The sequence below is a fragment of the Balaenoptera acutorostrata genome, chromosome 3 (assembly GCF_949987535.1).
Source record: "Balaenoptera acutorostrata chromosome 3, mBalAcu1.1, whole genome shotgun sequence".
Classification (NCBI taxonomy): Eukaryota; Metazoa; Chordata; class Mammalia; order Artiodactyla; family Balaenopteridae; genus Balaenoptera; species Balaenoptera acutorostrata.
This window is the reverse complement of record NC_080066.1, coordinates 165,734,261-165,756,398: the sequence shown is the minus strand read 5'-3', so window position 1 is coordinate 165,756,398 and position 22,138 is coordinate 165,734,261. Positions and strand designations below refer to the sequence as shown.

At 39.5% G+C, this 22,138-nt stretch overlaps 1 protein-coding gene and 1 pseudogene across 4 annotated transcripts in view; both read right to left on the bottom strand.

Annotated features, from left to right (window-relative positions):
• The window catches only part of SPATA7 (spermatogenesis associated 7), a 34,827-nt gene extending 24,906 nt beyond the window's left edge, over positions 1 to 9,921 (bottom strand). Inside the window, exons 1-3 of one of the 4 annotated variants that reach the window (XM_007188716.2) lie at positions 9,746 to 9,921; positions 5,275 to 5,349; positions 3,253 to 3,348 (exon numbers count right to left, since the gene is read on the bottom strand). In XM_007188716.2, coding sequence (XP_007188778.2) covers positions 3,253 to 3,348; positions 5,275 to 5,349; positions 9,746 to 9,764 — 190 coding nt within the window. In that variant the 5' untranslated portion in view covers positions 9,765 to 9,921. The remainder of the gene's footprint in view (positions 1 to 3,252; positions 3,349 to 5,274; positions 5,350 to 9,745) is intronic. The other 3 variants (XM_057544196.1, XM_007188717.2, XM_057544197.1) reach the window with 3 other exon arrangements.
• A 4,391-nt stretch (positions 9,922 to 14,312) lies between these two features.
• On the bottom strand, positions 14,313 to 21,368 carry LOC102999409 (cytochrome c oxidase assembly protein COX20, mitochondrial-like; annotated as a pseudogene).
• Positions 21,369 to 22,138: the final 770 nt, after the last annotated feature.

Sequence of the window (22,138 nt, the reverse complement as noted above, 5' to 3'; positions counted from 1 at the left end):
ATAAATATTCCAAATGAAACAGAGTAAAGACTGGAAAACAAATGTGCAGAGCATCACTGACTTAACCTACCTGTATCACTCACTTAACATACTTGTAACTGGAGTCCCAAAACAAGCTTGAGAAAATAAAAGAGCAAAATTGGCGCACCTACATTATCTGATTTCAAGACTTACTGTAATGTTATAGTGATGACGGCAGTGTGGTATTCTAATAGACAAACAGATCAACAGAACTGAAGAGTAAGTCCAGAAACAGACCCTTGCATATGGTCAATTGTCTTTTAAAAAGTGCCAAGGCAGTTCCATAAGGAAAGGACAATCTCTTCAACAGATAGTACTTCAATATTTAGAAATCCATAGGCAAAAAAGTGATCCTTATATCATACCATATAAAAAAACTAACCCAAAATGGGTTATAAACTTAAATGTAGGAGCTAAAACTTATACTTCTAGAAGAAAACACACAAGAAAATCTTAATGACCTAAGATTAGGCAAAGATTTCTTAAACAGGATATGAAAAGCATAAACTATTAAAAATTTGAAAAGCTGGACTTGATTTCACATATAACAAAATATTTTTCTTTAGATTTTTTAATCATTTAAAATATAAACTTCAGAAAACATGAACCAAAATTTAAAAACTTTAGCTCTTCTAATGATAAAATTTAAAAAAATTTAAAAGACACTGGTGAAAAACTGGTGGAATTCAAATAAGGTCTGTATTTAATAGTAATGTGTCAATATTAATGTCCTGGTTTTAATAATTGTATTATAGCTTTGTAAGATTTTGACATCAGGGAAAGCTGGGTGAAGGGTTTCTGTGACATTCTGTACTTTTTTTGCAACTTTTCTATAAGCCTAAAGTTATTTCATAATAAAAACTTAAGAAAATGAAAAGACAAGTCACAGACTGGGAGAAAATATTTGCAAAATATGTATCTGACATAGGACCCTTATTCATATAAAGAGAACTCTCAAAACTTAATACTAAGAAGACAAACAATCCATTTTTTAAAAATGGGCAAAAGATTTAAATAGGTATTTCACCAAAGAAGATACACAGATGGCAAATAAGCACAAGAAAAGTTGCTCAATGAAAAGGGAACCCCTGTGCACTGTTGGTGGGACTGTAAATTGGTACAATCACTATGGAAAACAGTATGAAGGTTCCTCAAAAAATTAAAAATAGATCTACTATATGATTCAGTAATTCCACTTCCGGGAATTTACCTGAAGGAAATAAAAACAGTAATTAAAAAGCTATATGCACTCCAATGTTCACCGCAGCATTATTCACAATAGCCAAGATATGGGAGCAAGCTAAGTGTCTACTGATAGATGAATGAATAAAGAAGATGTGGCATACATATACGATGGAATATTACTCAGCCATAAAAAATGAAATCTTGTCTTTTGCTATAACATGAATGGATCTAGAGGGTATTATGAGAAGTGAAATAAGTCAGACAAAAAAGACAAATACTGTATGATCTCACTTATATGTGGAATCCGAAAAACAAAATGAACAAACAAAATGAAAAGACTCAGATACAAAGAGTAAACGAGTGGTTGCCAGAAAGGAGGGAGCTGGGAATGGGGGGCAAAACGCGTAAAGGGGATTAAGAGGTACAAGCCTCCCTTTATAAAATAAATAAGCCACGGATAAGTACTACATAGCATAAGGAATAGGGTCAATAATATTGCAATTAACTTTTTATGGGGACAGGTGGTTAGTAGACTTGGTGATCATTTCATCATGTATGCAAATGTCAAATCACTATGCAGTACACCTGAAACACACTATTGTATGTCAACTATATTTCAATTTAAAAAAAAAGGAAAAAAAATGTTGCTCAACATCATTAGACATTAGGGAAACAGAAACTAAAACCCTATGAGATACCATTACATATCCACTAGGACTGCCAATAGGAAGTGTTGGTGAGGATGTGGAAGTGACGGAAATGAAAAATGTCACTCTGGAAAACAGTCTGGCAGTTTCTTATAAAGTTAAACACACACTTACCATATTACGCCACCATTCCACTCCTAGTAAATAAATTTATCCAAGTGAAATGGAAACATACATTCAAAGATTCTATGTGACTGTTTACAGCAGCTTTATTCCTAATTGCCAAAAGTGAGTCAATACAATCCAGATGTCCACCAACTGGTGAAGTGATAAACTAATTGTGGTATATTCATTAAATGGAATACTACTTAGCAATAACAAGGAAGAAATACTGAACATGGATTAGTTTCAAAAGTGTTAACTAATTGAAATAAGCCAGACCCAAAATGATACATATTGTATAATTCCATTTATATGAAATTCTAGAAGAGGCAAAACTATAGTGAGAGAAAGGAGAGCAGTGGTTGCCAGGAACTGGAGGGAAGAGAGTGATTACAAAGGACTAGGGAGAACCTTTTGATATGATGAAAATGTTCTATACCAGGAGTCAGTGAACATTCTCTGTAAAGGAACAGAGAGCTAATTCTACAGGCTTTGCAGGGTGATACAGCCTCTGTCACACCTAGTCAACTCTGCCTTTTAGTGTAAAAGCCACCATAGACAATGTGTGAAAGAATGAATGTGACTGCGTTTATTTATGGATGACGGAATTTCAATTTTATGTAACGTTCACATGTTACAAAATATTATTCTTCTGATTTTTTTCAACCATTTAAAAATATAAATAGCACTCTTAGTTCAGGAGCTGTACAAAAACAGGTGGCAGGATGACTTGGCCTGCAAGCTGTAGTTAGCCCATCCTTCTTTTATAGCATGACTGTAGTGGTGATCATAAAAATGTATATATTTTTCAAAAATTTCAACTGTACACTTAAAATTAGTGCATTTTATTATATTTAAGTTACACCTCAATAAAGCTGACAAAAAGGAAAAAAACTGTAGTTACCATCTTCTCTGTGTAGCTTCTTTCAAACAAATTTGAAAACAAAAGAGAAGATCATAAACTTTTGTTATATTAAGATCAGCATCTAATCGCAAAAATATATTAGGAATAACAGGTAAAATGAAACAACATAGATATCACATTCAAATACAGTTAATAAAAATGGCATTCCGAATTTGCTAGGTATATAGAGTCTGTGGTTGGTATCTTACTACACCAAACACAAACCCATGGGTATATAATGCATTCATTTTTGCTACAGATTTACACTAATTAGAAGTGAAGCTGAGAAGGGTTTAAATTGGGTACAGAAAGTTAACATTTGCACGTTTTTACCTTTGGCTGAAAGGATTTTATTATAGTGAACAGCCATGTGATTCTTGACCAGTTGGAGGGTACTTAGTCTGAGAGAGGAGGAGTCAGTGCAAAAAGCTAAAAATTAAAACATATTTAATCATTATATATTTAAAATTAATATAAAAGTCATCATGAGATAAACAAGTTACTGATTATTAAGCTCCTTTTTATAAAATGTTCTGAAGTTTAACCATGGAGATACTGACATTATATCTGTGATGCTGAATATGTCCTAGCTGTCACCTTGCACTGATAACTGATGAGCTATTCACTACTTTGGGTTCAAACCTCTCTAGGAATAAGTTTTACAAGCCTGAGAGTTTTGGGAAGAGATTGAGAAATATAATCTACCATTACATCTACAAAACTATTTCTTATCGACAGCTCTCAATCTCATAACTAAAAATGTTTAGCTGCTTGCCTGATGATAAAATAATGTTACCATTGTTAACACTTGAATACATGGAGTCTGGGAAATTAAACAAATCCCAAACTCTGAAACTCTAGGCAAAGATTCTATTCTGAGATGCAAACTTCTAATTTTATATCTGAAAACGAGACCTACAAATCGGTTTACTGCATTCTTTTTGAAGTATTAGGACTATCTTAAGACAAGTATAATTACAAAGAAATTGGATGACATTAAACTTCTTGACCTCATCTAAACTGTTAAAAGAAATCTTAGAATTAAGCATGTATATATGAGTATAAATGTATAAAATGTGAATGTAGGCATAACTTTTTTAAATATTAAAAAGTTTTTGAGAAGTAATACATGCATGTAGTTAAAAATTATAGGTAAAGTGGCATGGAGACATTGAAAAATAAGTGAATTTCCTGCCCTGACCCCTAGTCTCCTCTCCCAGAAGTATACTCTGCTACTTTTTTAATGTATCCTTCCGAGGAAATTCTATACATAATAAAAGTATATACAATAATGACAATCTTGACACTAATACTACAACTACTACTAAAAACATTTATTGAATAGGTACCATGCATATATTGCTATAAGCTCTTTACCTGTAAAAACTCATTTAGTCATTATTATCACCATTTAATAGACATGGAAACTGAGGCAGAGAAATGTGAGTAAGGTCTTCAAGGTCACACAGCTGATAAAGGATGCAGTTTAGATGTGAACCAAGGCAACCTCATACTTACAATCACTATTCCTATACCAGCTCTGCACATATATTCTTTAAAAAAAAGTTAGTATACGACATATTGTTCTTCATCCTGCATGTATCTTTTAAAACTAGTTCAAAATTTTTATTTAAAAATGGATTTTCAAAGTTTATGATTCTGGCTCTATGTGTATATATGCTTTATTACAAAGAAATAAATGAGGTAACGGAAAATAATTCTTCTTTCACATTTGGAGGATCAGCATAAAGGATTTTTCATGTAAATAAGGAAAGAAAGACTTTCAGTTTGTATTTTGCCTAAAAACCCAGGCTTAAACATTTTAAGCTATAATTATAAAAATACTTTAAATGTACATTAAAATTTACTTTAAAGGCTTTAAAACGTGAAAACATCTACAGAATACAGATTCCGTTTTCATAGGATCTAGAAGTCCAATTGGATAAAGAGGCCCAGTTGGGTAAGTGTTTGCTCCTGATACAAAATGCATTTTTCAAGGGCTCTTTTCCTCTGCACAGCTTTTCCTTTTCAGTGCTGTGTCTTTAACAATCTGCTGATCACCATTTTAACAAGGAAGGCATGCCTTCAGCCAGGGTGGTCAGCCAGCAAAGAGAAGAGCTGGGCTGGAGCTGCAGCAGGGAGCATGAGGTAGTGAGGTCCACACCCAGGGCATGATGGGCTCCTAAATTCTCTAATCTCAAGAATTCCTATAATATGTAATTATAATTGATAATATGAAGTTCAAATATTGATTAAATGAAGTATGTTTTCATCATGTTATATAACTTACAAATAAAGGAAACACACTTGGTCAGTCTTTTAGCAATCTTTTACCATTTTAAGTACCTCACTTACCATTACTTTTGGTGCTCAAGTGTCCTTTAAATAGGCAGGGTGGACCATATCTGGGAAGGACAGAGGTTGCTCTGACTTTTAACAAAAAAACATGAATTAGGATAAATGAAACACAACTTTCACAAAGACACTACTGAACACATAAAAAAATAATAAATTTATCTTTACCAAAATTGTTTAAAATTTTATTCATATTACCAACCAGCAATGATATATCACACAAAAATTCGGCGGCCATAGGTAAAAGGCTTTCTCTTTTAAGAAAATAAGTAATTTTCAAAACAGTTGTGCCTTGAGGCTTAAGTTTCACTGGATAAAATGATAAACGCATTAATTATGTTATTTGATATATACTGACTTTATTCAGTAAATCACTGACCTACTGGTTTTTAAATGATTTTGAGATAGAACAAAACTAGATTTTCAGTTGATACATATGATTAACTATTTCAGTTAATCATAGGCTGGTCTGTCCTTAAAAATAATTTTAAGTAATCCTCTCACAAAGTAATTTGGTAAATTATAAATTATACGGTGTAATATTATTATATATAAGCATATAAAAATGTCAGAATCAGAACTTAATGATTCAAGATGTCTTAAGGTTCATCTAGTCCAACCCACTTACCCTCTTGCTTGGATTCTATCTAGACATCTTATATTCATAAATTTATTTATTTATTCATTTATTCATTCATTTATTCATTCATGGCTGTGTTGAGTCTTCGTTGCTGCCCATGGGCTTTCTCTAGTTGCAGCGAGCAGGGGCTACTCTTTGTTGCGGTGCGTGGGCTTCTCACTGTGGTGGCTTCTCTTGTTGTGGAGCATGGACTCTAGGCACCCGGGCTTCAGTAGTTGTGGCCCGTGGGCTCTAGAGCGCAGGCTCAGGAGTTGTAGCCCACGGGGTTAGGTGCTCTGCAGCATGTGGGATCTTCCCCAACCAGGGCTCGAACCCGTGTCCCCTGCATTGGCAGGTGGATTCTTAACCACTGAGCCATCAGGGAAGTCCCTAAACATCTTATATTTAAAAGCACCTCTAGTGATGGAAAACTCACTATGTTCCCTAAAGTCAGTGTCTCATGTTTCAGACCAGATAGGCTGTCAGAAAACTAGATATATACTTTATCACAAAATAACTTCTCTCCTGAAAAAGTGATTGTGTTTTGAGGGGTAACCTGCAAGATAGGAAGGCTGAGTTACAGTTTAATGGAATTTAACATGCAAAATATAGTGTATCCCAAGACATGTTTTAAGTGGGTAAAATGGCCAGTCTGCTATCAGGTGGGCTTTTATAAGCTATAAAGGTGTGGGGAAGACACAAAGTCTGGAAGAAATATGATGTTTGAAAACAGAAAAAGAGATATCGAGATAGTAGAACTAAAATCCAGGATCAGAGAACAAAGCCTGCCAGAACAGACTAAAACAAACAACAATCTGAGATCAGAATACCCAAGAAGCTCCTTCTACATCACAGGCCAGAGAGCAAGAAGGAAAAAAATTAACTTATTTAGGACAAGAGAAGTCAAGGTGATACCACTTGAGCTGGTAATGAAGACAGTCATGAAATTAGCATCGTTTTCGCCTGGAGAGAGAGACTAAACATAAAAAGAGCAAACTAACCAACAAACTCTCAAGCAAACCTTATTTCTCCAGAGGGAAAAAAGTGTTGACTTTTTGCCTGCCCAGAATCCAATGCCCCTTTATCTGGAAACAGGACCTCAACCTGCTTGGGGAACCACTCCCCCCCTCTCTTAGCCCAGCTGGTTCAAGTGGATCCCACTGCTCAGAGGTGGGCATATCACCCCAAACTGGCCAGCAATGTTGACTGAATCAGGAATGACTATGTGACCCAAGCCCAGCCAATGAGACATAATCATGGGACTTTTACTGGAACTATTAGGAAATTCCTAGAACATACATAAGCCTGGCACTACTAGTGGCCATCTTGCACAACACAATGGGAACCTGTCTGAGAACGAAGCCTACACAGAGGAAAGTGTAACCAAGACCAAATGAGATCCCTGGTAACATCGTCTGAGTATCGGGATCTAACCATGTTTGAAGCTCTACCCTCCCTAGCCTATTTTGTACATGAACTCAAAAAATCCTATTTTAGCTTAAGCCAGCTTGAGTTGGGCTTCTTCACTTATAGTCAAATGCTAACTTACTGAATACTGCTAACTGTGCCTGCTTCTTCACTTGTAGTCAAATGCTAACTTACTGAATACTGGCACTGTTCTAAGCACTTTGTAGAAACAAATTCACTTAATCCTTACAACAATCCTATGAGAGGTACTATCATTATACCCACTTTATAGATGAAGCACAAAGAGGTAAAGCATGTAATTTCCCCAAGATTACACAACTACTGTGTGACAGATTTCGGGTCTGAACCTAGGCAGTCTGGCTTCTGAGTCAACCATTACACTATCTTGATCAATATAAATTGCTTAGGACTCAAACCATGCTCCAAGCTACTATATCATATGAAACAGGCTAAGAAGTATGTAGTTTACTCCCTGTATGCAGTTTATTCCCTCCAAATTCCTTTCTAATGTATGTGTGTTTCCCTTCAGTTCACAGAAAAAGAAAAAGCAGGTATATCTAGAGAAGTTAGAGAGCACAATGTCAGAGAGAATAAATGACAGAAGATAAATAAATTATAATGTTAGATGTCTTAATATTTTGTGCTCTTGAAAGCATCAAAGGTAACCTCTTAATGAAATCAAAGAAATTTAGAAAGTGCAATACTTTCAGTTAAAATTAAGTATTTTAGCTCTGGCTAAAATTACTTATGGTTTCCTATTAATAATTATGGTATAGGAGAACTGACTACCCTAGATCTCTGTTGAATATTACATTTTGCTTAAAAACTCAAAATAAAAAACAATGTTTGATACTATATATTATATAATGTCCTAAAAATGAAGCTAATTAAATTGGGTAAGTTATAAAAATAGAAACCTTTTTACATTTTGACATGAGCCTGACTTTAAAAATAATTTAATTAATAAATACTGACACTAAGTCTTACTAAGTCTATTATATTCCAAATTTTACATATATCCTTTCCCATGCTCCCACTTCTACCATGGGATAGTTAAGTAAAACAATGGCTCTAGGGTTTCACATTCATCACACCTGGATTCAAAGCCTGTTGTGCCACTTCCTGTGACCTTGGCAAGTTACTTATGATCTTTTAGTTTCTTCACTGTGAAATGAGAATACCTATGTACAAGATGTTCTGTGGATTAAAAACCGTTAACTTGGGAATAGTTTCTGGTACACAGCATGAGTAATGATAGCCTATGTGGTAAAACTTCTGAAAACCATTAACAGCACTTTCGTTTGCTTTTTCTGGAACTCAGGTGGCAAGGTGTCAGTATACAGTTTGGTGATCAATGAATAGTTATCTCCTACATTTAGAACAGCACTTATTTTGATCAATGATTACATAATAGAGGCGCACTTGTATTCAAAGCAAGACTTGTTGCAAGGAACCATCTAGCAGCTTGGTTTAAAGGTACAGTTTAAATAGATAAGAACACTGAATTGGGAGAAGAGGTCTGAAGATTGCCTTATCTGCTTCGCTCAGAAAGTGTGAAGACGCAGATTATTTGGACTGGGCAGACTCCTAGAGATTTAAAGTTATATGGCTCCAATTGTTCCACAGTGATGTCCATTTTAACCCAGAGTATTCAGTCAAGGGCAGGTATACATAGTGACTATGGATTAGTCCTTTGCTCCTAAAACTGTAGCCAGCAACCCTGCATCATTTGGAAGCTTATTAGAAATGCAAAATCTCACCCCCCCATCAGACTTACTGAATCATAACCAGCATTTTAACAAGATTCCTAGGTGATTCCTATTTGCACAAAAGTTAGAGAATCCCTGGGTTACTCAATGGTGTTTTTTTTGCGGGGGGCCGGGGACAGGGTTACCGTATGAAGAGTTTGTACTTACTGAGTACTTACAATGTGCCCGGAGCTTTGTATGTATTATCTGCATTTAATCCTCAAGATTAACTGGGTGTTTTTACCCATTTAATGTAAAAAAAAAAAAATCCATGGGTGTTTTTACCACCACCCATGGTTCGAGATGAGGAAACTGAGGCTCACCCCTCGGGAGTGCAGCGGGGCTTAATTTGGGGCCCAGGGAGGTCTGACTCCAAAGACCACATTTGGTTCCTCTGCCTCCGACCCCGAATTCAGGGGACAGGGCCTCCTGGAGTCAGGGCAACAAATTCTGATCAAGAAGTGGACCTGTGAACCCCGCAAGCAGGGCTTCATCCCTGGCGAGAGGCCTGGGCAGCTCGGGGCAACACTCGGGTCAACACCGGCGACTAAGCAGGGGTCGGGGAGCGCCCAGCGCGCGGCCTCGACCCGCGCGGCCCCTTACCCGGACCCCAGACCCGAGGGTCGGAGAGCGGGCCGACGCGAGATGGCGGTCGCCCGCGACAGCTGCCCTTTACCTCTCCGGCTGCCATCCATGCTTAGATCCTCTTGCAGCCGCCGTGGGGACACTCTGGGTCCCCTTTGGTCTTTCCCGGGGCCGGGCCAATCCCCGCAGCAGACGTTTGGCGAGAAAGTGCCCGAAGGCGGCGACAGGGGCTGGAGACTGACGCAAAGCGAGCTGCTAAGTGCGGGTTCCAAGGCGCCGGGATTGTGACGTCACGGCGCAGGGACGTGCGCTCCCGCGGCCCTGCAGCCCCGCCCCCGGGGGTACCCGGAGAGGGCGGGCGCGCCGCAGAGGATGCGAGGGAGGACGGGCTGGGCGGGGAAAGAGCCCCAAGCGCCAGTCTGTTGCTCTGGATCTCTGCCAGTAGTCCACAGAGCGGCCGCCTGTCAGGAGTCGAGCCACCAGCACCTGGCAGGCCTCATCCCTGCAGGAAAAGCGGGAAGAGATGGTAGTCTCATCTGGCATCCATGTCCCTTGGGTCCCGGAAGGAAGTCAAACTCAATTGTTGGTTGAGGTCAGGGTAACACTTAACCAGTTCCAAATAATTAAATTTCCAAGCAGTACGTGAACATTTGGATTAGTGAAAATCCTGGGGATGAAAAACATCTACATATTTATATCTTAATTCTTAACCCCAATAATCAGTTTGCAATTCCTTTCTGCTTACTGAGCTTCCTCCCTCCTCTTCCACCACCCCCCTCCGCCTTTTTTATCTTAAGGCACCAATGCGTTTTCCTTTATGATGGAAGAGAGTTGCAACATGAACAAGGCGTTGATTTATCCGTGACTTTGAAGAATTTGTTTAATTTTTATTTATTTATTTATTTTTAATTTATGGCTATGTTGGGTCTTCGTTTCTGTGCGAGGGCTTTCACTAGTTGTGGCAAGTGGGGGCCACTCTTCATCGCTGTGCGCGGGCCTCTCTCGCGCGCGGCCTCTCCCGTTGCGGAGCACAGGCTCCAGACGCGCAGGCTCAGTAATTGTGGCTCACGGGCCCAGCCGCTCCGCAGCATGTGGGATCCTCCCAGACCAGGGCTCGAACCCGTGTTCCCTGCATTGGCAGGCAGATTCTCAACCACTGCGCCACCAGGGAAGCCCTGAAGAATTTGTTTAATTTTTAAGCAGTTACTTTTGAATCCTTGGAAAGAAGAACAGAATGGGGCGGGGAGCATGGTAATGTGTCGCTTCTCAGCAGCAGCTCTATTGACATTTTGGGCTGGATTCATAATTCTCTGCCTTGGGGGGGGGGGCTGTCCTGTGCGCTGTAGGATGTTTAGCAGCACCCCTGGCCTCTATGCACTTCATGCCAGTGGCAACCCACCCACTCCACCCCTGGTTGTGACAAAAAAATGTCTCCAGCTGTTGCCAAAGTTCCCCTGAGAGGCAAAATCACACACACACACACACACACACACACACACACACATACACACACCTGCCCCCAACCTCTGCTGTAATGGAAAAAGTACTGGCTTTGGAGTCAGATATGTGGAACTTAATTGTGAGTCTTTTGCCACAGTTAGTTCCTAAATTTCTTTTTTTTTTTTCTCTTGTTTTTTTGTTTGTGTGTTTGTTTGTTTTTTAATCAGTCATCAATTTTATACACATCAGTGTATACATGTCAATCCCAATCGCCCAATTCAGCACACCACCATCCCCACCCCACAGCGGTTTTCCCCCCTTGGTGTACATACGTTTGTTCTCTACATCTGTGTCTCAACTTCTGCCCTGCAAACCGGTTCATCTGTACCATTTTTCTAGGTTCCACATACATGCGTTAATATACGATATTTGTTTTTCTCTTTCTGACTTACTTCACTCTGTATGACAGTCTCTAGATCCATCCACATCTCAACAAATGACTGTTTCGTTCCTTTTTATGGCTGAGTAATATTCCATTGTATATATGTACCACAACTTCTTTATCCATTCGTCTGTCGATGGGCATTTAGGTTGCTTCCATGACCTGGCTATTGTAAATAGTGCTGCAATGAACATTGGGGTGCATGTGTCTTTTTGAATTGTGGTTTTCTCTGGGTATATGCCCAGTAGTGGGATTGCTGGATCATATGGTAATTCTATTTTTAGTTTTTTAAGGAACCTCCATATTGTTCTCCATAGTGGCTGTATCAATTTACATTCCCACCAACAGTGCAAGAGGGTTCCCTTTTCTCCACACCCTCTCCAGCATTTGTTGTTTGTAGATTTTCTGATGATGCCCATTCTACCTGGTGTGAGGTGATACCTCATTGTAGTTTTGATTTGCATTTCTCTAATAATTAGTGATGTTGAGCATCCTTTCATGTGCTTCTTGGCCATCTGTATGTCTTCTTTGGAGAAATGTCTATTTAGGTCTTCTGCCCATTTTTGGATTGGGTTGTTTATTTCTTTAATATTGAGCTGAATGAGCTGTTTATATATTTTGGAGATTAATCCTTTGTCCATTGATTCGTTTGCAAATATTTTCTCCCATTCTGAGGGTTGTCTTTTCGTCTTGTTTATGGTTTCCTTTGCTGTGGAAAAGCTTTGGAGTTTCATTAGGTTCCATTTGTTTATTTTTGTTTTTATTTCCATTACTCTAGGAGGTGGATCAAAAAAGATCTTGCTGTGATTTATGTCAGAGTAAATTTCTTGAATTAGTTTCCAAACCTCTCCAAGCCTCAAGCCCCTCTTTTCTAAGATGTAAGAGATGCTACTAACTTTGTAGTTGTAAGGATTAACACATACAGTGCCTGGCAAAATGAGATGTTCAGAAAATAAAAGTTTTCTCTCTTCTAAGACTTTTGTCTCAGAAGAACTTGAGTATCAGGAAATTCAGGCATAAGGGAGTAAGTCAGGAACATTATGAAAAGGAAAGGGGAATAAGCCAGAAATTCATCTGAACTCCTGATTCTCCAAGACTCTAGGGAAAGGAGAAAATGAGATTCAAAATCTGAGAAATGTGGAAATGTGTGTGATGGTTCTGTGGCCCCCAACAGCAGAAGTCATTTAGAAGGGTGCAGGGGTAGAGAGTCAGGTGTTACCCAGAGAACAAAAACACTCTTGCCTACCTACTCATTAATGCTTGAAATCCCTGTCTAAAAACATGAAGCCTTTCATTCCACTACTAGCATCTGGAAAATATCTTGCATATAATAGGCCTCCAGGGCTTCCCTGGTGGCGCAGTGGTTAAGAATCTGCCTGCCAATGCAGGGGACACAGGTTCGAGCCCTGGTCTGGGAAGATCCCACATGCCGCGGAGCAACTGGGCCCGTGAGCCACAATTACTGAGCCTGCGCGTCTGGAGCCTGTGCTCCGTAACGAGAGAGGCCGCGATAGTGAGAGGCCCGCGCACCGCAATGAAGAGTGGCCCCCCCTTGCCACAACTAGAGAAAGCCCTCGCACAGAAACGAAGACACAACACAGCCATAAATTTTAAAAAAAAATTAATTAATTAAAAAAAAAATAGGCCTCCAGTAAGCATTTGTTAAATTGAATTAGAACCAAAACATAAAGGGCAAACGCCCCTGGGAGAAGCAACACAGTGACTTGACTCACACAAAGGTGATGCCAGCTTCTCTTGTGAAATTAGATTTTGGGTATCAAAAGTAAATTTTAGTTTCAGATAGGAAAGGGGCTCCACGATTAAGCGAGGACAGCAAAGTGGGAGAGGGTTCTGAAGACTGTATTGCTTGCTATCCAACTTCAGCTGAAGCCATCCTCATTTCATTATTTTTCTTTTAAGTATTTTATTCCAATTCTTTCAAGAAGTGGACAATAGGGTCTTTTTCTCTCCAATTTTAGCAGAGAACATATTATCATAAGTGCAATTTAATTTGTCCTTGGCCTTCACTCTATGTGTATAAAGAAGAGAGGGAAGATCCTTTCTGGTTGCTGTTCCCAGGAGATAACCCATGATCATAGGCAGATGCATGCAGCTAATATGGGCTTATTGTAGATTTAGCTTCCAGGAACACGCTTCCACTGGGGAATCACCACCAGCTGCAATAGTCTTGGAGAATAGACATTCTTGAAGACCTTTTGTTGAGTATTTAAACATGAAGTTCTCATTGTTAAGAAATTATTCCAATGGTACATTTTTGTTATTGATATCTGGAGGCTTGTATATCTGTATTTTAGAAGGAAAACAATTTTCTCCCTTAATGCATTGCTATGTTTACTTTTATTATTGAGTTTCTTCTTTTTGTCTTAGCTTGTCAGCTCAAAACTAAGACTTGTGTTCAGTTGCAATAAATATTCATAGCCTATTTTTCTATTTATCTCTTTAATTCCCTTTATTAGGCAGGTGGCTTTTATTCTTCTACTCTTATTTAATGGTTTAATCAAGCCTATTTTTTTAAGCATGTTAAACATGAGGTTTATTTTAAGTACGAGTCCACTGTGTGTTATACTGACAGCAGATACAGGGCCAGAATAAGTTTGTAAATATTCATACACGTGTAAAAAAGACTGCAACTTACACATACTTTCTTTACTTGATTGAAAGACTTCTTATGGTACATAAAATGCTTTCTGTAGTTGATCTCAGCTTTGTTCACACTGAAGTGAGTTGTATCCAGGTTTTCTAAGCTCAAGACTGCTCAATTGCTGCTGCCGCTGCCACCGTTGGTTTGTTTTCTTTCAGGATCAAGGTGGATACTTCCATATAAAATCTTGTTTTTAATTCCTTCTCTGGCAAGTCTTTCCTGGATTCTTAGCTTTGCATAATTATACCTACAATGGAACCAGCATCCTAAAGTCACCAAGATAAATCCTCCTACTCCAACATGATCTTCTAATTCTACTGGTTGACAAAAAATGTCCAAAGCCAGCCTCAGCAGATCCTAATGAACCATATAATATCGAATCCCGTGCATAGGGAATGTTTTCAACATCTAAAATTCCTAGGAGCTTAAACGGCTTCCCCTTCCCGGGCTCCCCGGGCTCCAGCACAGCTGCCACGGGGACGGTCGGCGCCTTTGCCCCTAATCAAGCCTATTTTTAATTAGATGAGTTTGAAGCCCTTTGGAAATGGGGATATAAATAAAATAAACTATGTATTATTACATACCATAATATATAGCCTAATACATATACTATAAAGTTCGTTTATTCTATTTTATTATATATTATTTTAAAACATATTATATTACATTTACATTTAATCTGTATCTTTATAGATTACCATTACTTGCATAATTCAGAGGATTCCTGGAATTTATATTTGTCTGCTTGGCCATGCTCAGTATCATCAATGAAAATTATCCAGTAAATGCAGTGAAAGCACCAAGAGATAAAGGCCAAGATAATCTTTTCCCATTCAATGGCTAATTATGAACATATTTTCATCTTTAAAGTCCCTGAAGGACAAAAATGAAGGACTTTTTTTAGGGAATATTTTTTAAGGTGTACCTATCAGGGCAGAGAAAAGAAATTAAATGATGAATGTGCCCTATAGGTTGGCCACAGTCTCAAAACAAAATCCCTTAGGTTTTGGTGGAAATTTGAACTATTGACTATTTCTCAGTCATTCTCCAATCAAAATACTGTAGCTATTCATTCATCTAATAGGTAAATGAGAAAATGGAACTTCAGAGCTTGGCGGTATTAGCATGTTATGAAGTAATGGATTAATTTGCTGTTTGTCACTAGAGGGGGCTTTAGGAAAGTTTTAAGCTGCATCTCTATGAGGAAGACAATCAAGCCATAGGAGGCAATATTAACTTACAAATCTTACTCAAGGAGTGTAAGGAGTGAAAAGCATTTTGAAACGTGACTTCAAGGTAGAGCTTCTCCAAAAATAGTTAGTGACACATATACCGAGTTCTTTCTTGAGCACAGGAAATTACTGTATTATCTGAAGGCCCTTCATGAATAAAAAATCTTCATCATTGTCAAGCTATAACTTGATTTTTCTTAATTTTATTGTTAAAGCTGGAGAGAACAGTAATGACCATAATTCTCTATAAAGCAACATCTGCTTAACAGATAGAAAAAAAGGACAGATAGACAAAAAAAGAGTGATAATAGGATAAACTGATCCCAAATGACCATTTTGAGCTCTCATAAGAAAAAGAACTCTGATATCTGTGCACAAATATCATCTTGTCCATAGAAATTAATCAGAGCTGTAACACCACAGAGTTCACTGCACTTTTTACACTCCATTCCACACTTTATTTTCATTTTTCCTATATTTTAAAAGAGCACAAAATTATGACTCTGGAGGTAGCTTAGCTGGCTTCTTGTTACTAAGAAAAGAATCACTCATATCGTGACCCTTTGGAAAGGCTGCCAGAATTGCAGATATTAAGCCAGCTAGTAACTGTAATAGTCCTCCAGAGCTCCAATTTCTCCCCAGCTGTGTTCCTTAAATCTTTTTGTCCAATTAAGAGAAGAAGTCTCTGTGAACAGAACTTAAACATTCTATGGTTACTAAGTAACCTGTCCCTATAGCTTAAGAAGAGCATTGTATCTATTTTTCCACTGCCAATCAGTTGCGCACAATATATCTGGGTGGAGGCTCAGACTGAAGTTTTGATCATCTCCACCTAATGCATTCTCTGTTTACAAGTGGCTTCACCATTAAAAAGAAAGCAAAGCAAAAAACATAACCGAGCTGTTAGTTTATCCTGATATTATTTCTTTCAGTTAAAAAAATAGAGTTTGGAGTTCTAACGATTAGTGGATTTCTGGGAAGTTGCAATAAAGCTCCTATAGGTGCATCTATGAATCACAAATAGCCACATAAAATCAGTTAAAAAAAAAACTGAGTTTGTAAGCCACCAATGAAAAGCATCCTTTTTTAATGCCCTACCTAGTTTTCCTAAGGGATTCAGTCTCCACTCCAGACAAAATGAAGGACAGAAATGAAGGACATTCGGGAATATTTAAATTTAGATTGCATTAATTATTTCTTTATAATTTTGAGCAAATAAGCTTAGACAATGGAGATGGGGATGGGTTACTGACCCTGTCAGACACGCTCAATCTCTGACTTGATTGGCTGAACTGTAAGGTTTCTCTTACATTCTTTGAGTCCTTCCATTTCCTGCTCTGCAAACAACTGTTCAGTGTTCACTGTGTTTCGTGTTTTAAAACAAAAATCGAAATTCTCCAACATTATGAAAATATGTAATGAAAACAGCTTCTTGTTATGTAACATTGTGTCCACTGAAGTTTATACCCATAGGCAACTTTAAAGAAAAACATTATGAGTCAAGAAATGAATATAGGAGACCTTTCCCACAGTGAAGCCACAGTCTAGAAACTTTGGTCATGGGCTGGGCACAGAAAGATTTCCTCTGTTGTAAAGATTTCCTTTACAACATGCAGAGTGGATCCTTATGTGAGATAACTGGACATATAAGGTAGAATAAGTGATGCACTGAGCCTTATTAATTTACTTTCTAAACAAGGCTGGCAGTAAACAAATATTTTTCCTTGTATGTCAGAGAATGGGGGGGGGGGGCTGGAAAGATGCCAGTAATCACCAAGCCAAAAGCTTCATCTTGCAGAAAAGACTGCTAGAGCCCAGAGCACGTAATTAGCCCACGCAACTCAGCTTTCTGACTCTGGATTTAGTGCTCATTCCACTAAATCAAGAAACAGGCAGATAACCAGACAATTATCTCAGTGACATTCCATTATGTATGTTTGCTCTTTTATGCATGTACTACCTAAAACGATGGAAAATTTCTTTTATTGTGCAATCATGAACACAAAAATGGAAAAGGTAGATGAGAATTTGCTTAAGTCCTTTGTCTTAGGCAAACCTGTACTTAAGCTGTCTGAGAGAAATGCAAATATGTATATTTTAAAGTCATACATTTTTCTAAAAGACCAGCATATATGATTCTTCCAAAATGAAAGTGAGCCCAGTTGAGCCCAGTTTTTCTCCTACCCTGGAGATGTTTACTTTACCATAATCCAGAGATAATCTGTCATTCACATGGAGTTTGGGATCATTTTTCATTGGAGAATTAACCCCTCAGAAGGGGTAGCTTTTCTTTTGCAAGGATGGCGGAAAAGAATAACATTCATGACTCTCCCTGTAAACTAAAAACTGCCATACATTATTTCAACTAATATTAATGAGCACCTACTATGTGCAAGGCCCGTGCTCTTCAGCTCACATTTCCCCCCTTAGAGCCTACAGGACACAACCCTACCTTCTCCAGGTCATTTGCAACACCTTCAGTGATCCTCTGGGTTTTACCTGCTTTGAACAGAATCACTGAAAGCTGGACATCTATAGGACTATTATAAAGTGTCAGGTAACATAGAATAGCTATTAAATGTGTGTTGGAATCTACTTACTTTTTTTTTTTTTTTAGAAATTCACGTTCTTTTATTTATTTATTTATTTATTTATGACTGTGTTGAGTCTTCGTTTCTGTGCGAGGGCTTTCTCTAGTTGCGGTAAGTGGGGACCACTCTTCATCGCGGTGTGCGGGCCTCTCACCATTGCGGCCTCTCTTGTTGCGGAGCACAGGCTCCAGACGCGCAGGCTCAGTAATTGTGGCTCACGGGCCCAGTTGCTCCGTGGCATGTGGGATCTTCCCAGACCAGGGCTCGAACCCGTGTCCCCTGCATTGGCAGGCAGATTCTCAACCACTGCGCCACCAGGGAAGCCCGGAATCTACTTACTTTTGAGTCCTGGGTCTGCTGTTTCTTGGCTCTGCAACGTTGACCAAGGGCTGCATGTCTTCATCTGCAGAATAACAATAATAGTGTCTACTTCATGTGATTGTTGTGAGAACGACACAAGATAATATAATAGCCTTCCACAGTGCCTGGATGCCATAAATTAGGTTCCCCCAGAAGCAGACCCTGAGGCATGTATTCAAGTACAGGTAGTTTATTTAGGAGGTCATCCAGTAAACACCAGTAGGGGGGTACATAAGTGACACAGAGAAGGGAAGGAAGCCATAAAGAGATGCTATCAAGCAAGTGGACGAGGAACTCTGTGAAACAGTACAGAACACCTCGGGGTTATTCTCCCCGAAGGTCGGGGAGCTGGGGTATTTATCCATCACCTACTGTCAGTCTTTGTCTAAGGGCTACTGGGGGTGGGTGGTTAATTCCCCATGGGCGGGTAAGGTGGGTTTCAGTATTCAGAGAAAGCGCTGGGCAATAAGGGGCAGGTGCTGACTGTTGAAGTTGGGATTGGAGTGCAAGGAAGTGGCAAGAGCTGAGGACTGACAGTAGCCATTCAACACACATTTACTCTTTTTGTGTTTAAATGTTCTTATTATTAAGTGACTTATTACATTCTTTTCAAATTGAATATGCATGGCACAAAGAAGGCATTTGTTATGGACACCTGTTATTTGTGTCTGCCCAGCATCCTTTCCCTTTTCTTCCATTGGGAAATGCATCCCTTGTCCTTTGGGTAATACTGTCTTGATCTTCTCTCCTTTCCAGGCCCCTCTCTTCTCCTGCCCCTCTGTTATCACAGGAAGGGGGAACGTGACCCTGGCCTGGCTGGAATATATCCAGCCAGCTGCTTCAGGGATTGGTTCAAAGGTGGGTGCGGAACCCCAGTCAGCATCCCATCTGATCAGTGTCCTCGCTAGGACTTAGCTGCTAGAGCTGTTGGTACTGATTCTTTCTGCTGGGTCTGCTCAGCTGGGTAGAGTTCTGGGCTGCTGACAGCTATGTTGCTTCATTTGGAAAGCATGTGTAACAGATAAAGAGATAGAGAAGAGTGGTATGGGGGGGAGAGAGAGAGAGAGAGAGAGACTGTGAAGACATCATTTGAGCCCCCAAATACAGCTCTGGTTGAAGTATTGTATATTTGAACTGGCCTTCAAGTTATATGAGCCAATAAATTCTTTGCCGTCACTTGCAATGAGTGAGTCCTAACAGAGCATTTAATACGTATTTGTAGCATTTCGTGCTCTAAAATGCTAAGACTTATCTTTTAATACGTCACGTTAAGTGTAAATTCCCAAGTAATTGTGAAAGCTGCTTAGCAAGATGTTGGAGACAGGTGTGTACTGACAGTATCTTTATATTCCAGAAAATTCTTCCCCTCATTTGAGGTTTTAGCATTTCATGTCTCAGTCACATCATTAACTAACTTTAAAAAAAAATAAATTTATTTATTTATTATTTTTTTTTATTTTTGGCTGTGTTGGTTCTTCTTTACTGCGCGTGGGCTTTCTCTAGTTGCTGTGAGCGGGGGCTACTCTTCGTTGCATGCTTCAGGCTTCGTTGCGTGCGCAGGCTTCTCATTGTCGTGGCTTCTCTTGTTGCAGAGCACAGGCTCTAGGTGTGCAGGCTTCAGTAGTTGTAGCACGTGGGCTCAGTAGTTGTGGCTTGTGGGCTCTAGAGCACAGGCTCAGTAGTAGTGGCGCAGGGGCTTAGTTGCTCCGTGGCATGTGGGATCTTCCCGGGCCAGGGCTCGAACCTGTGTCCCTTGCATTGGCAGGCAGATTCTTAACCACTGCACCACCAGGGAAGCCCCATTAACCAACTTTGAATTGCCCCAGGAGAAAGTTATTTCACTCCTGAGCACATCAAGAAGAAAGTCTCAGTTTGAGACTAGTGTGGTTTTAGCTCCTCTCACCTTTGCTAATCTCTCTTTCTAACAAGTACTGAAGCTCTAGCTCAGGCCATAGCATTTGAGGGAATCATTTTTTGCCTTTGTTGCGCTTATTTATGGCAATTACTACCATCCTTCCAATTATAATTGAGGTATTAGTTTTCTTTAAAAATGTTTAACTTAAAAAATGAGTAAATTCAAAGGAAAACTATAAAGTAAATAATAGTATGATGGTGTAACAATATGGCAAAAGTCGTGGGTGGCATTTAAAAGACTGAAGTTTGGGAATTTGAGGGAAGCATTGGCTTATTATAATGTATCCCTGCTTCCACAGGGAAAAGAGAAAGGCTACATAGACAAGGATCCATTCAGATTTGCATAGGCTAATTCTCTGATGTGATTTTGATTAAAGGACACAATTGGCTTATTGGGGAGTTTCAACTCATTTGGGGGTAAAAACATAGAAGAACTTTATTTTTTCCAGTCACTGTTTTCACCTGTGCTCTAATGAAGTCCCTTCCCCACTGGGTCACAGGGGCTCTTAAAGACACTTTGGCCTGGTTCTTTAGCTTTTTGTCATTTTTGGTAATTAAAAGCACGTTCAGTTTTTAAGACTCAGTTCTGCTTTTTAAACAAATTGTAACCTTTTGTCAGATCTAAGGCTCTTCTCTTCCCCTTTCCCAGAACTGGCTAGACTGGGGGCTCCAGGGGCTGGTACTGGAGGTGCACTTGAAATGAGTGAGTCCTAACAGAGCATCTAATACGTATTTGTAGCATTTTGGGCTCAAAATGCTATCAGCTTTTATACACCCCTTCTCCCTACCTCCTTGTCCTGGTTCCTTTGATTCTGAGGTGGAGAGGCAGAAGGAATGTCTTTATTTCTCTCTTCTTGCATGGCTGTCTCTGTTCTTCTAGCTCTTCGTCTAAGAGCTCAATGTGAAGGAGTAGTGGCTCCGACATGCCTTTTAATTTTTTTGGCCACACCGTGCGGCTTATGGGATTTTAGTTCCCCAACCAGGGACTGGACCTGGGCCCTCGGTAGTAAAAGTACACGTCCTAACCACTGGACCTCCAGGGAATTACCTCCAATATGCCCTTCTGACGGCATTTTAGTCCCAAGCAACTTCCTCAGATGCTGGTAATATGCTGCAATACTTGACTCCAAATGAATCCCATTTGGCTGCGTCCTTCCCCACTGATTCAATGCACCTGCCTGTTTGGCCCCTGCTGTAGCAATCCCCAGCCAGACTATAGACTCCGGTTGCATGGACTTGCAGGTGCGTGTGGGATCCTTTTCTGTATTTGGGGGGAACTAGAACTATGGGAGAAGTGCATGCCCCTGTCTGTCTGACTACCCTCCATCCTGCCTTGTCTTCTTAATTCATTCCCTTCTGCCTGGATCACAGGGGCAGGTGAGCAGATTCACTGACTAACAGACATTTAACCAGAGAATGGAATCAGAATACTCCTTTCTTTTCTTTTTTTTTTTTTTAAACATCTTTATCGGAGTATAATTGCTTCACAATGGTGTGTTAGTTTCTGCTTTATAATAAAGTGAATCAGCTATACATATACATATATCCCCATATCCCCTCCTTCTTGCGTCTCCCTCCCACCCTCCCTATCCCACCCCTCTAGGTGGACACAAAGCACCGAGCTGATCTTCCTGTGCTATGTGGCTGCTTCCCACTAGCTATCTATTTTACATTTGGTAGTGTATATATGACCATGCCACTCTCACTTCGTCCCAGCTCACCCTTCCCCCTCCCTGTGTCCTCAAGTCCATTCCCTACGTCTGCATCTGTACAGAATACCCCTTTCTGTAGGCACCTATGAATTCACCAATTAATGACTCTCTTGGGATCTGCCTCCCTTGGT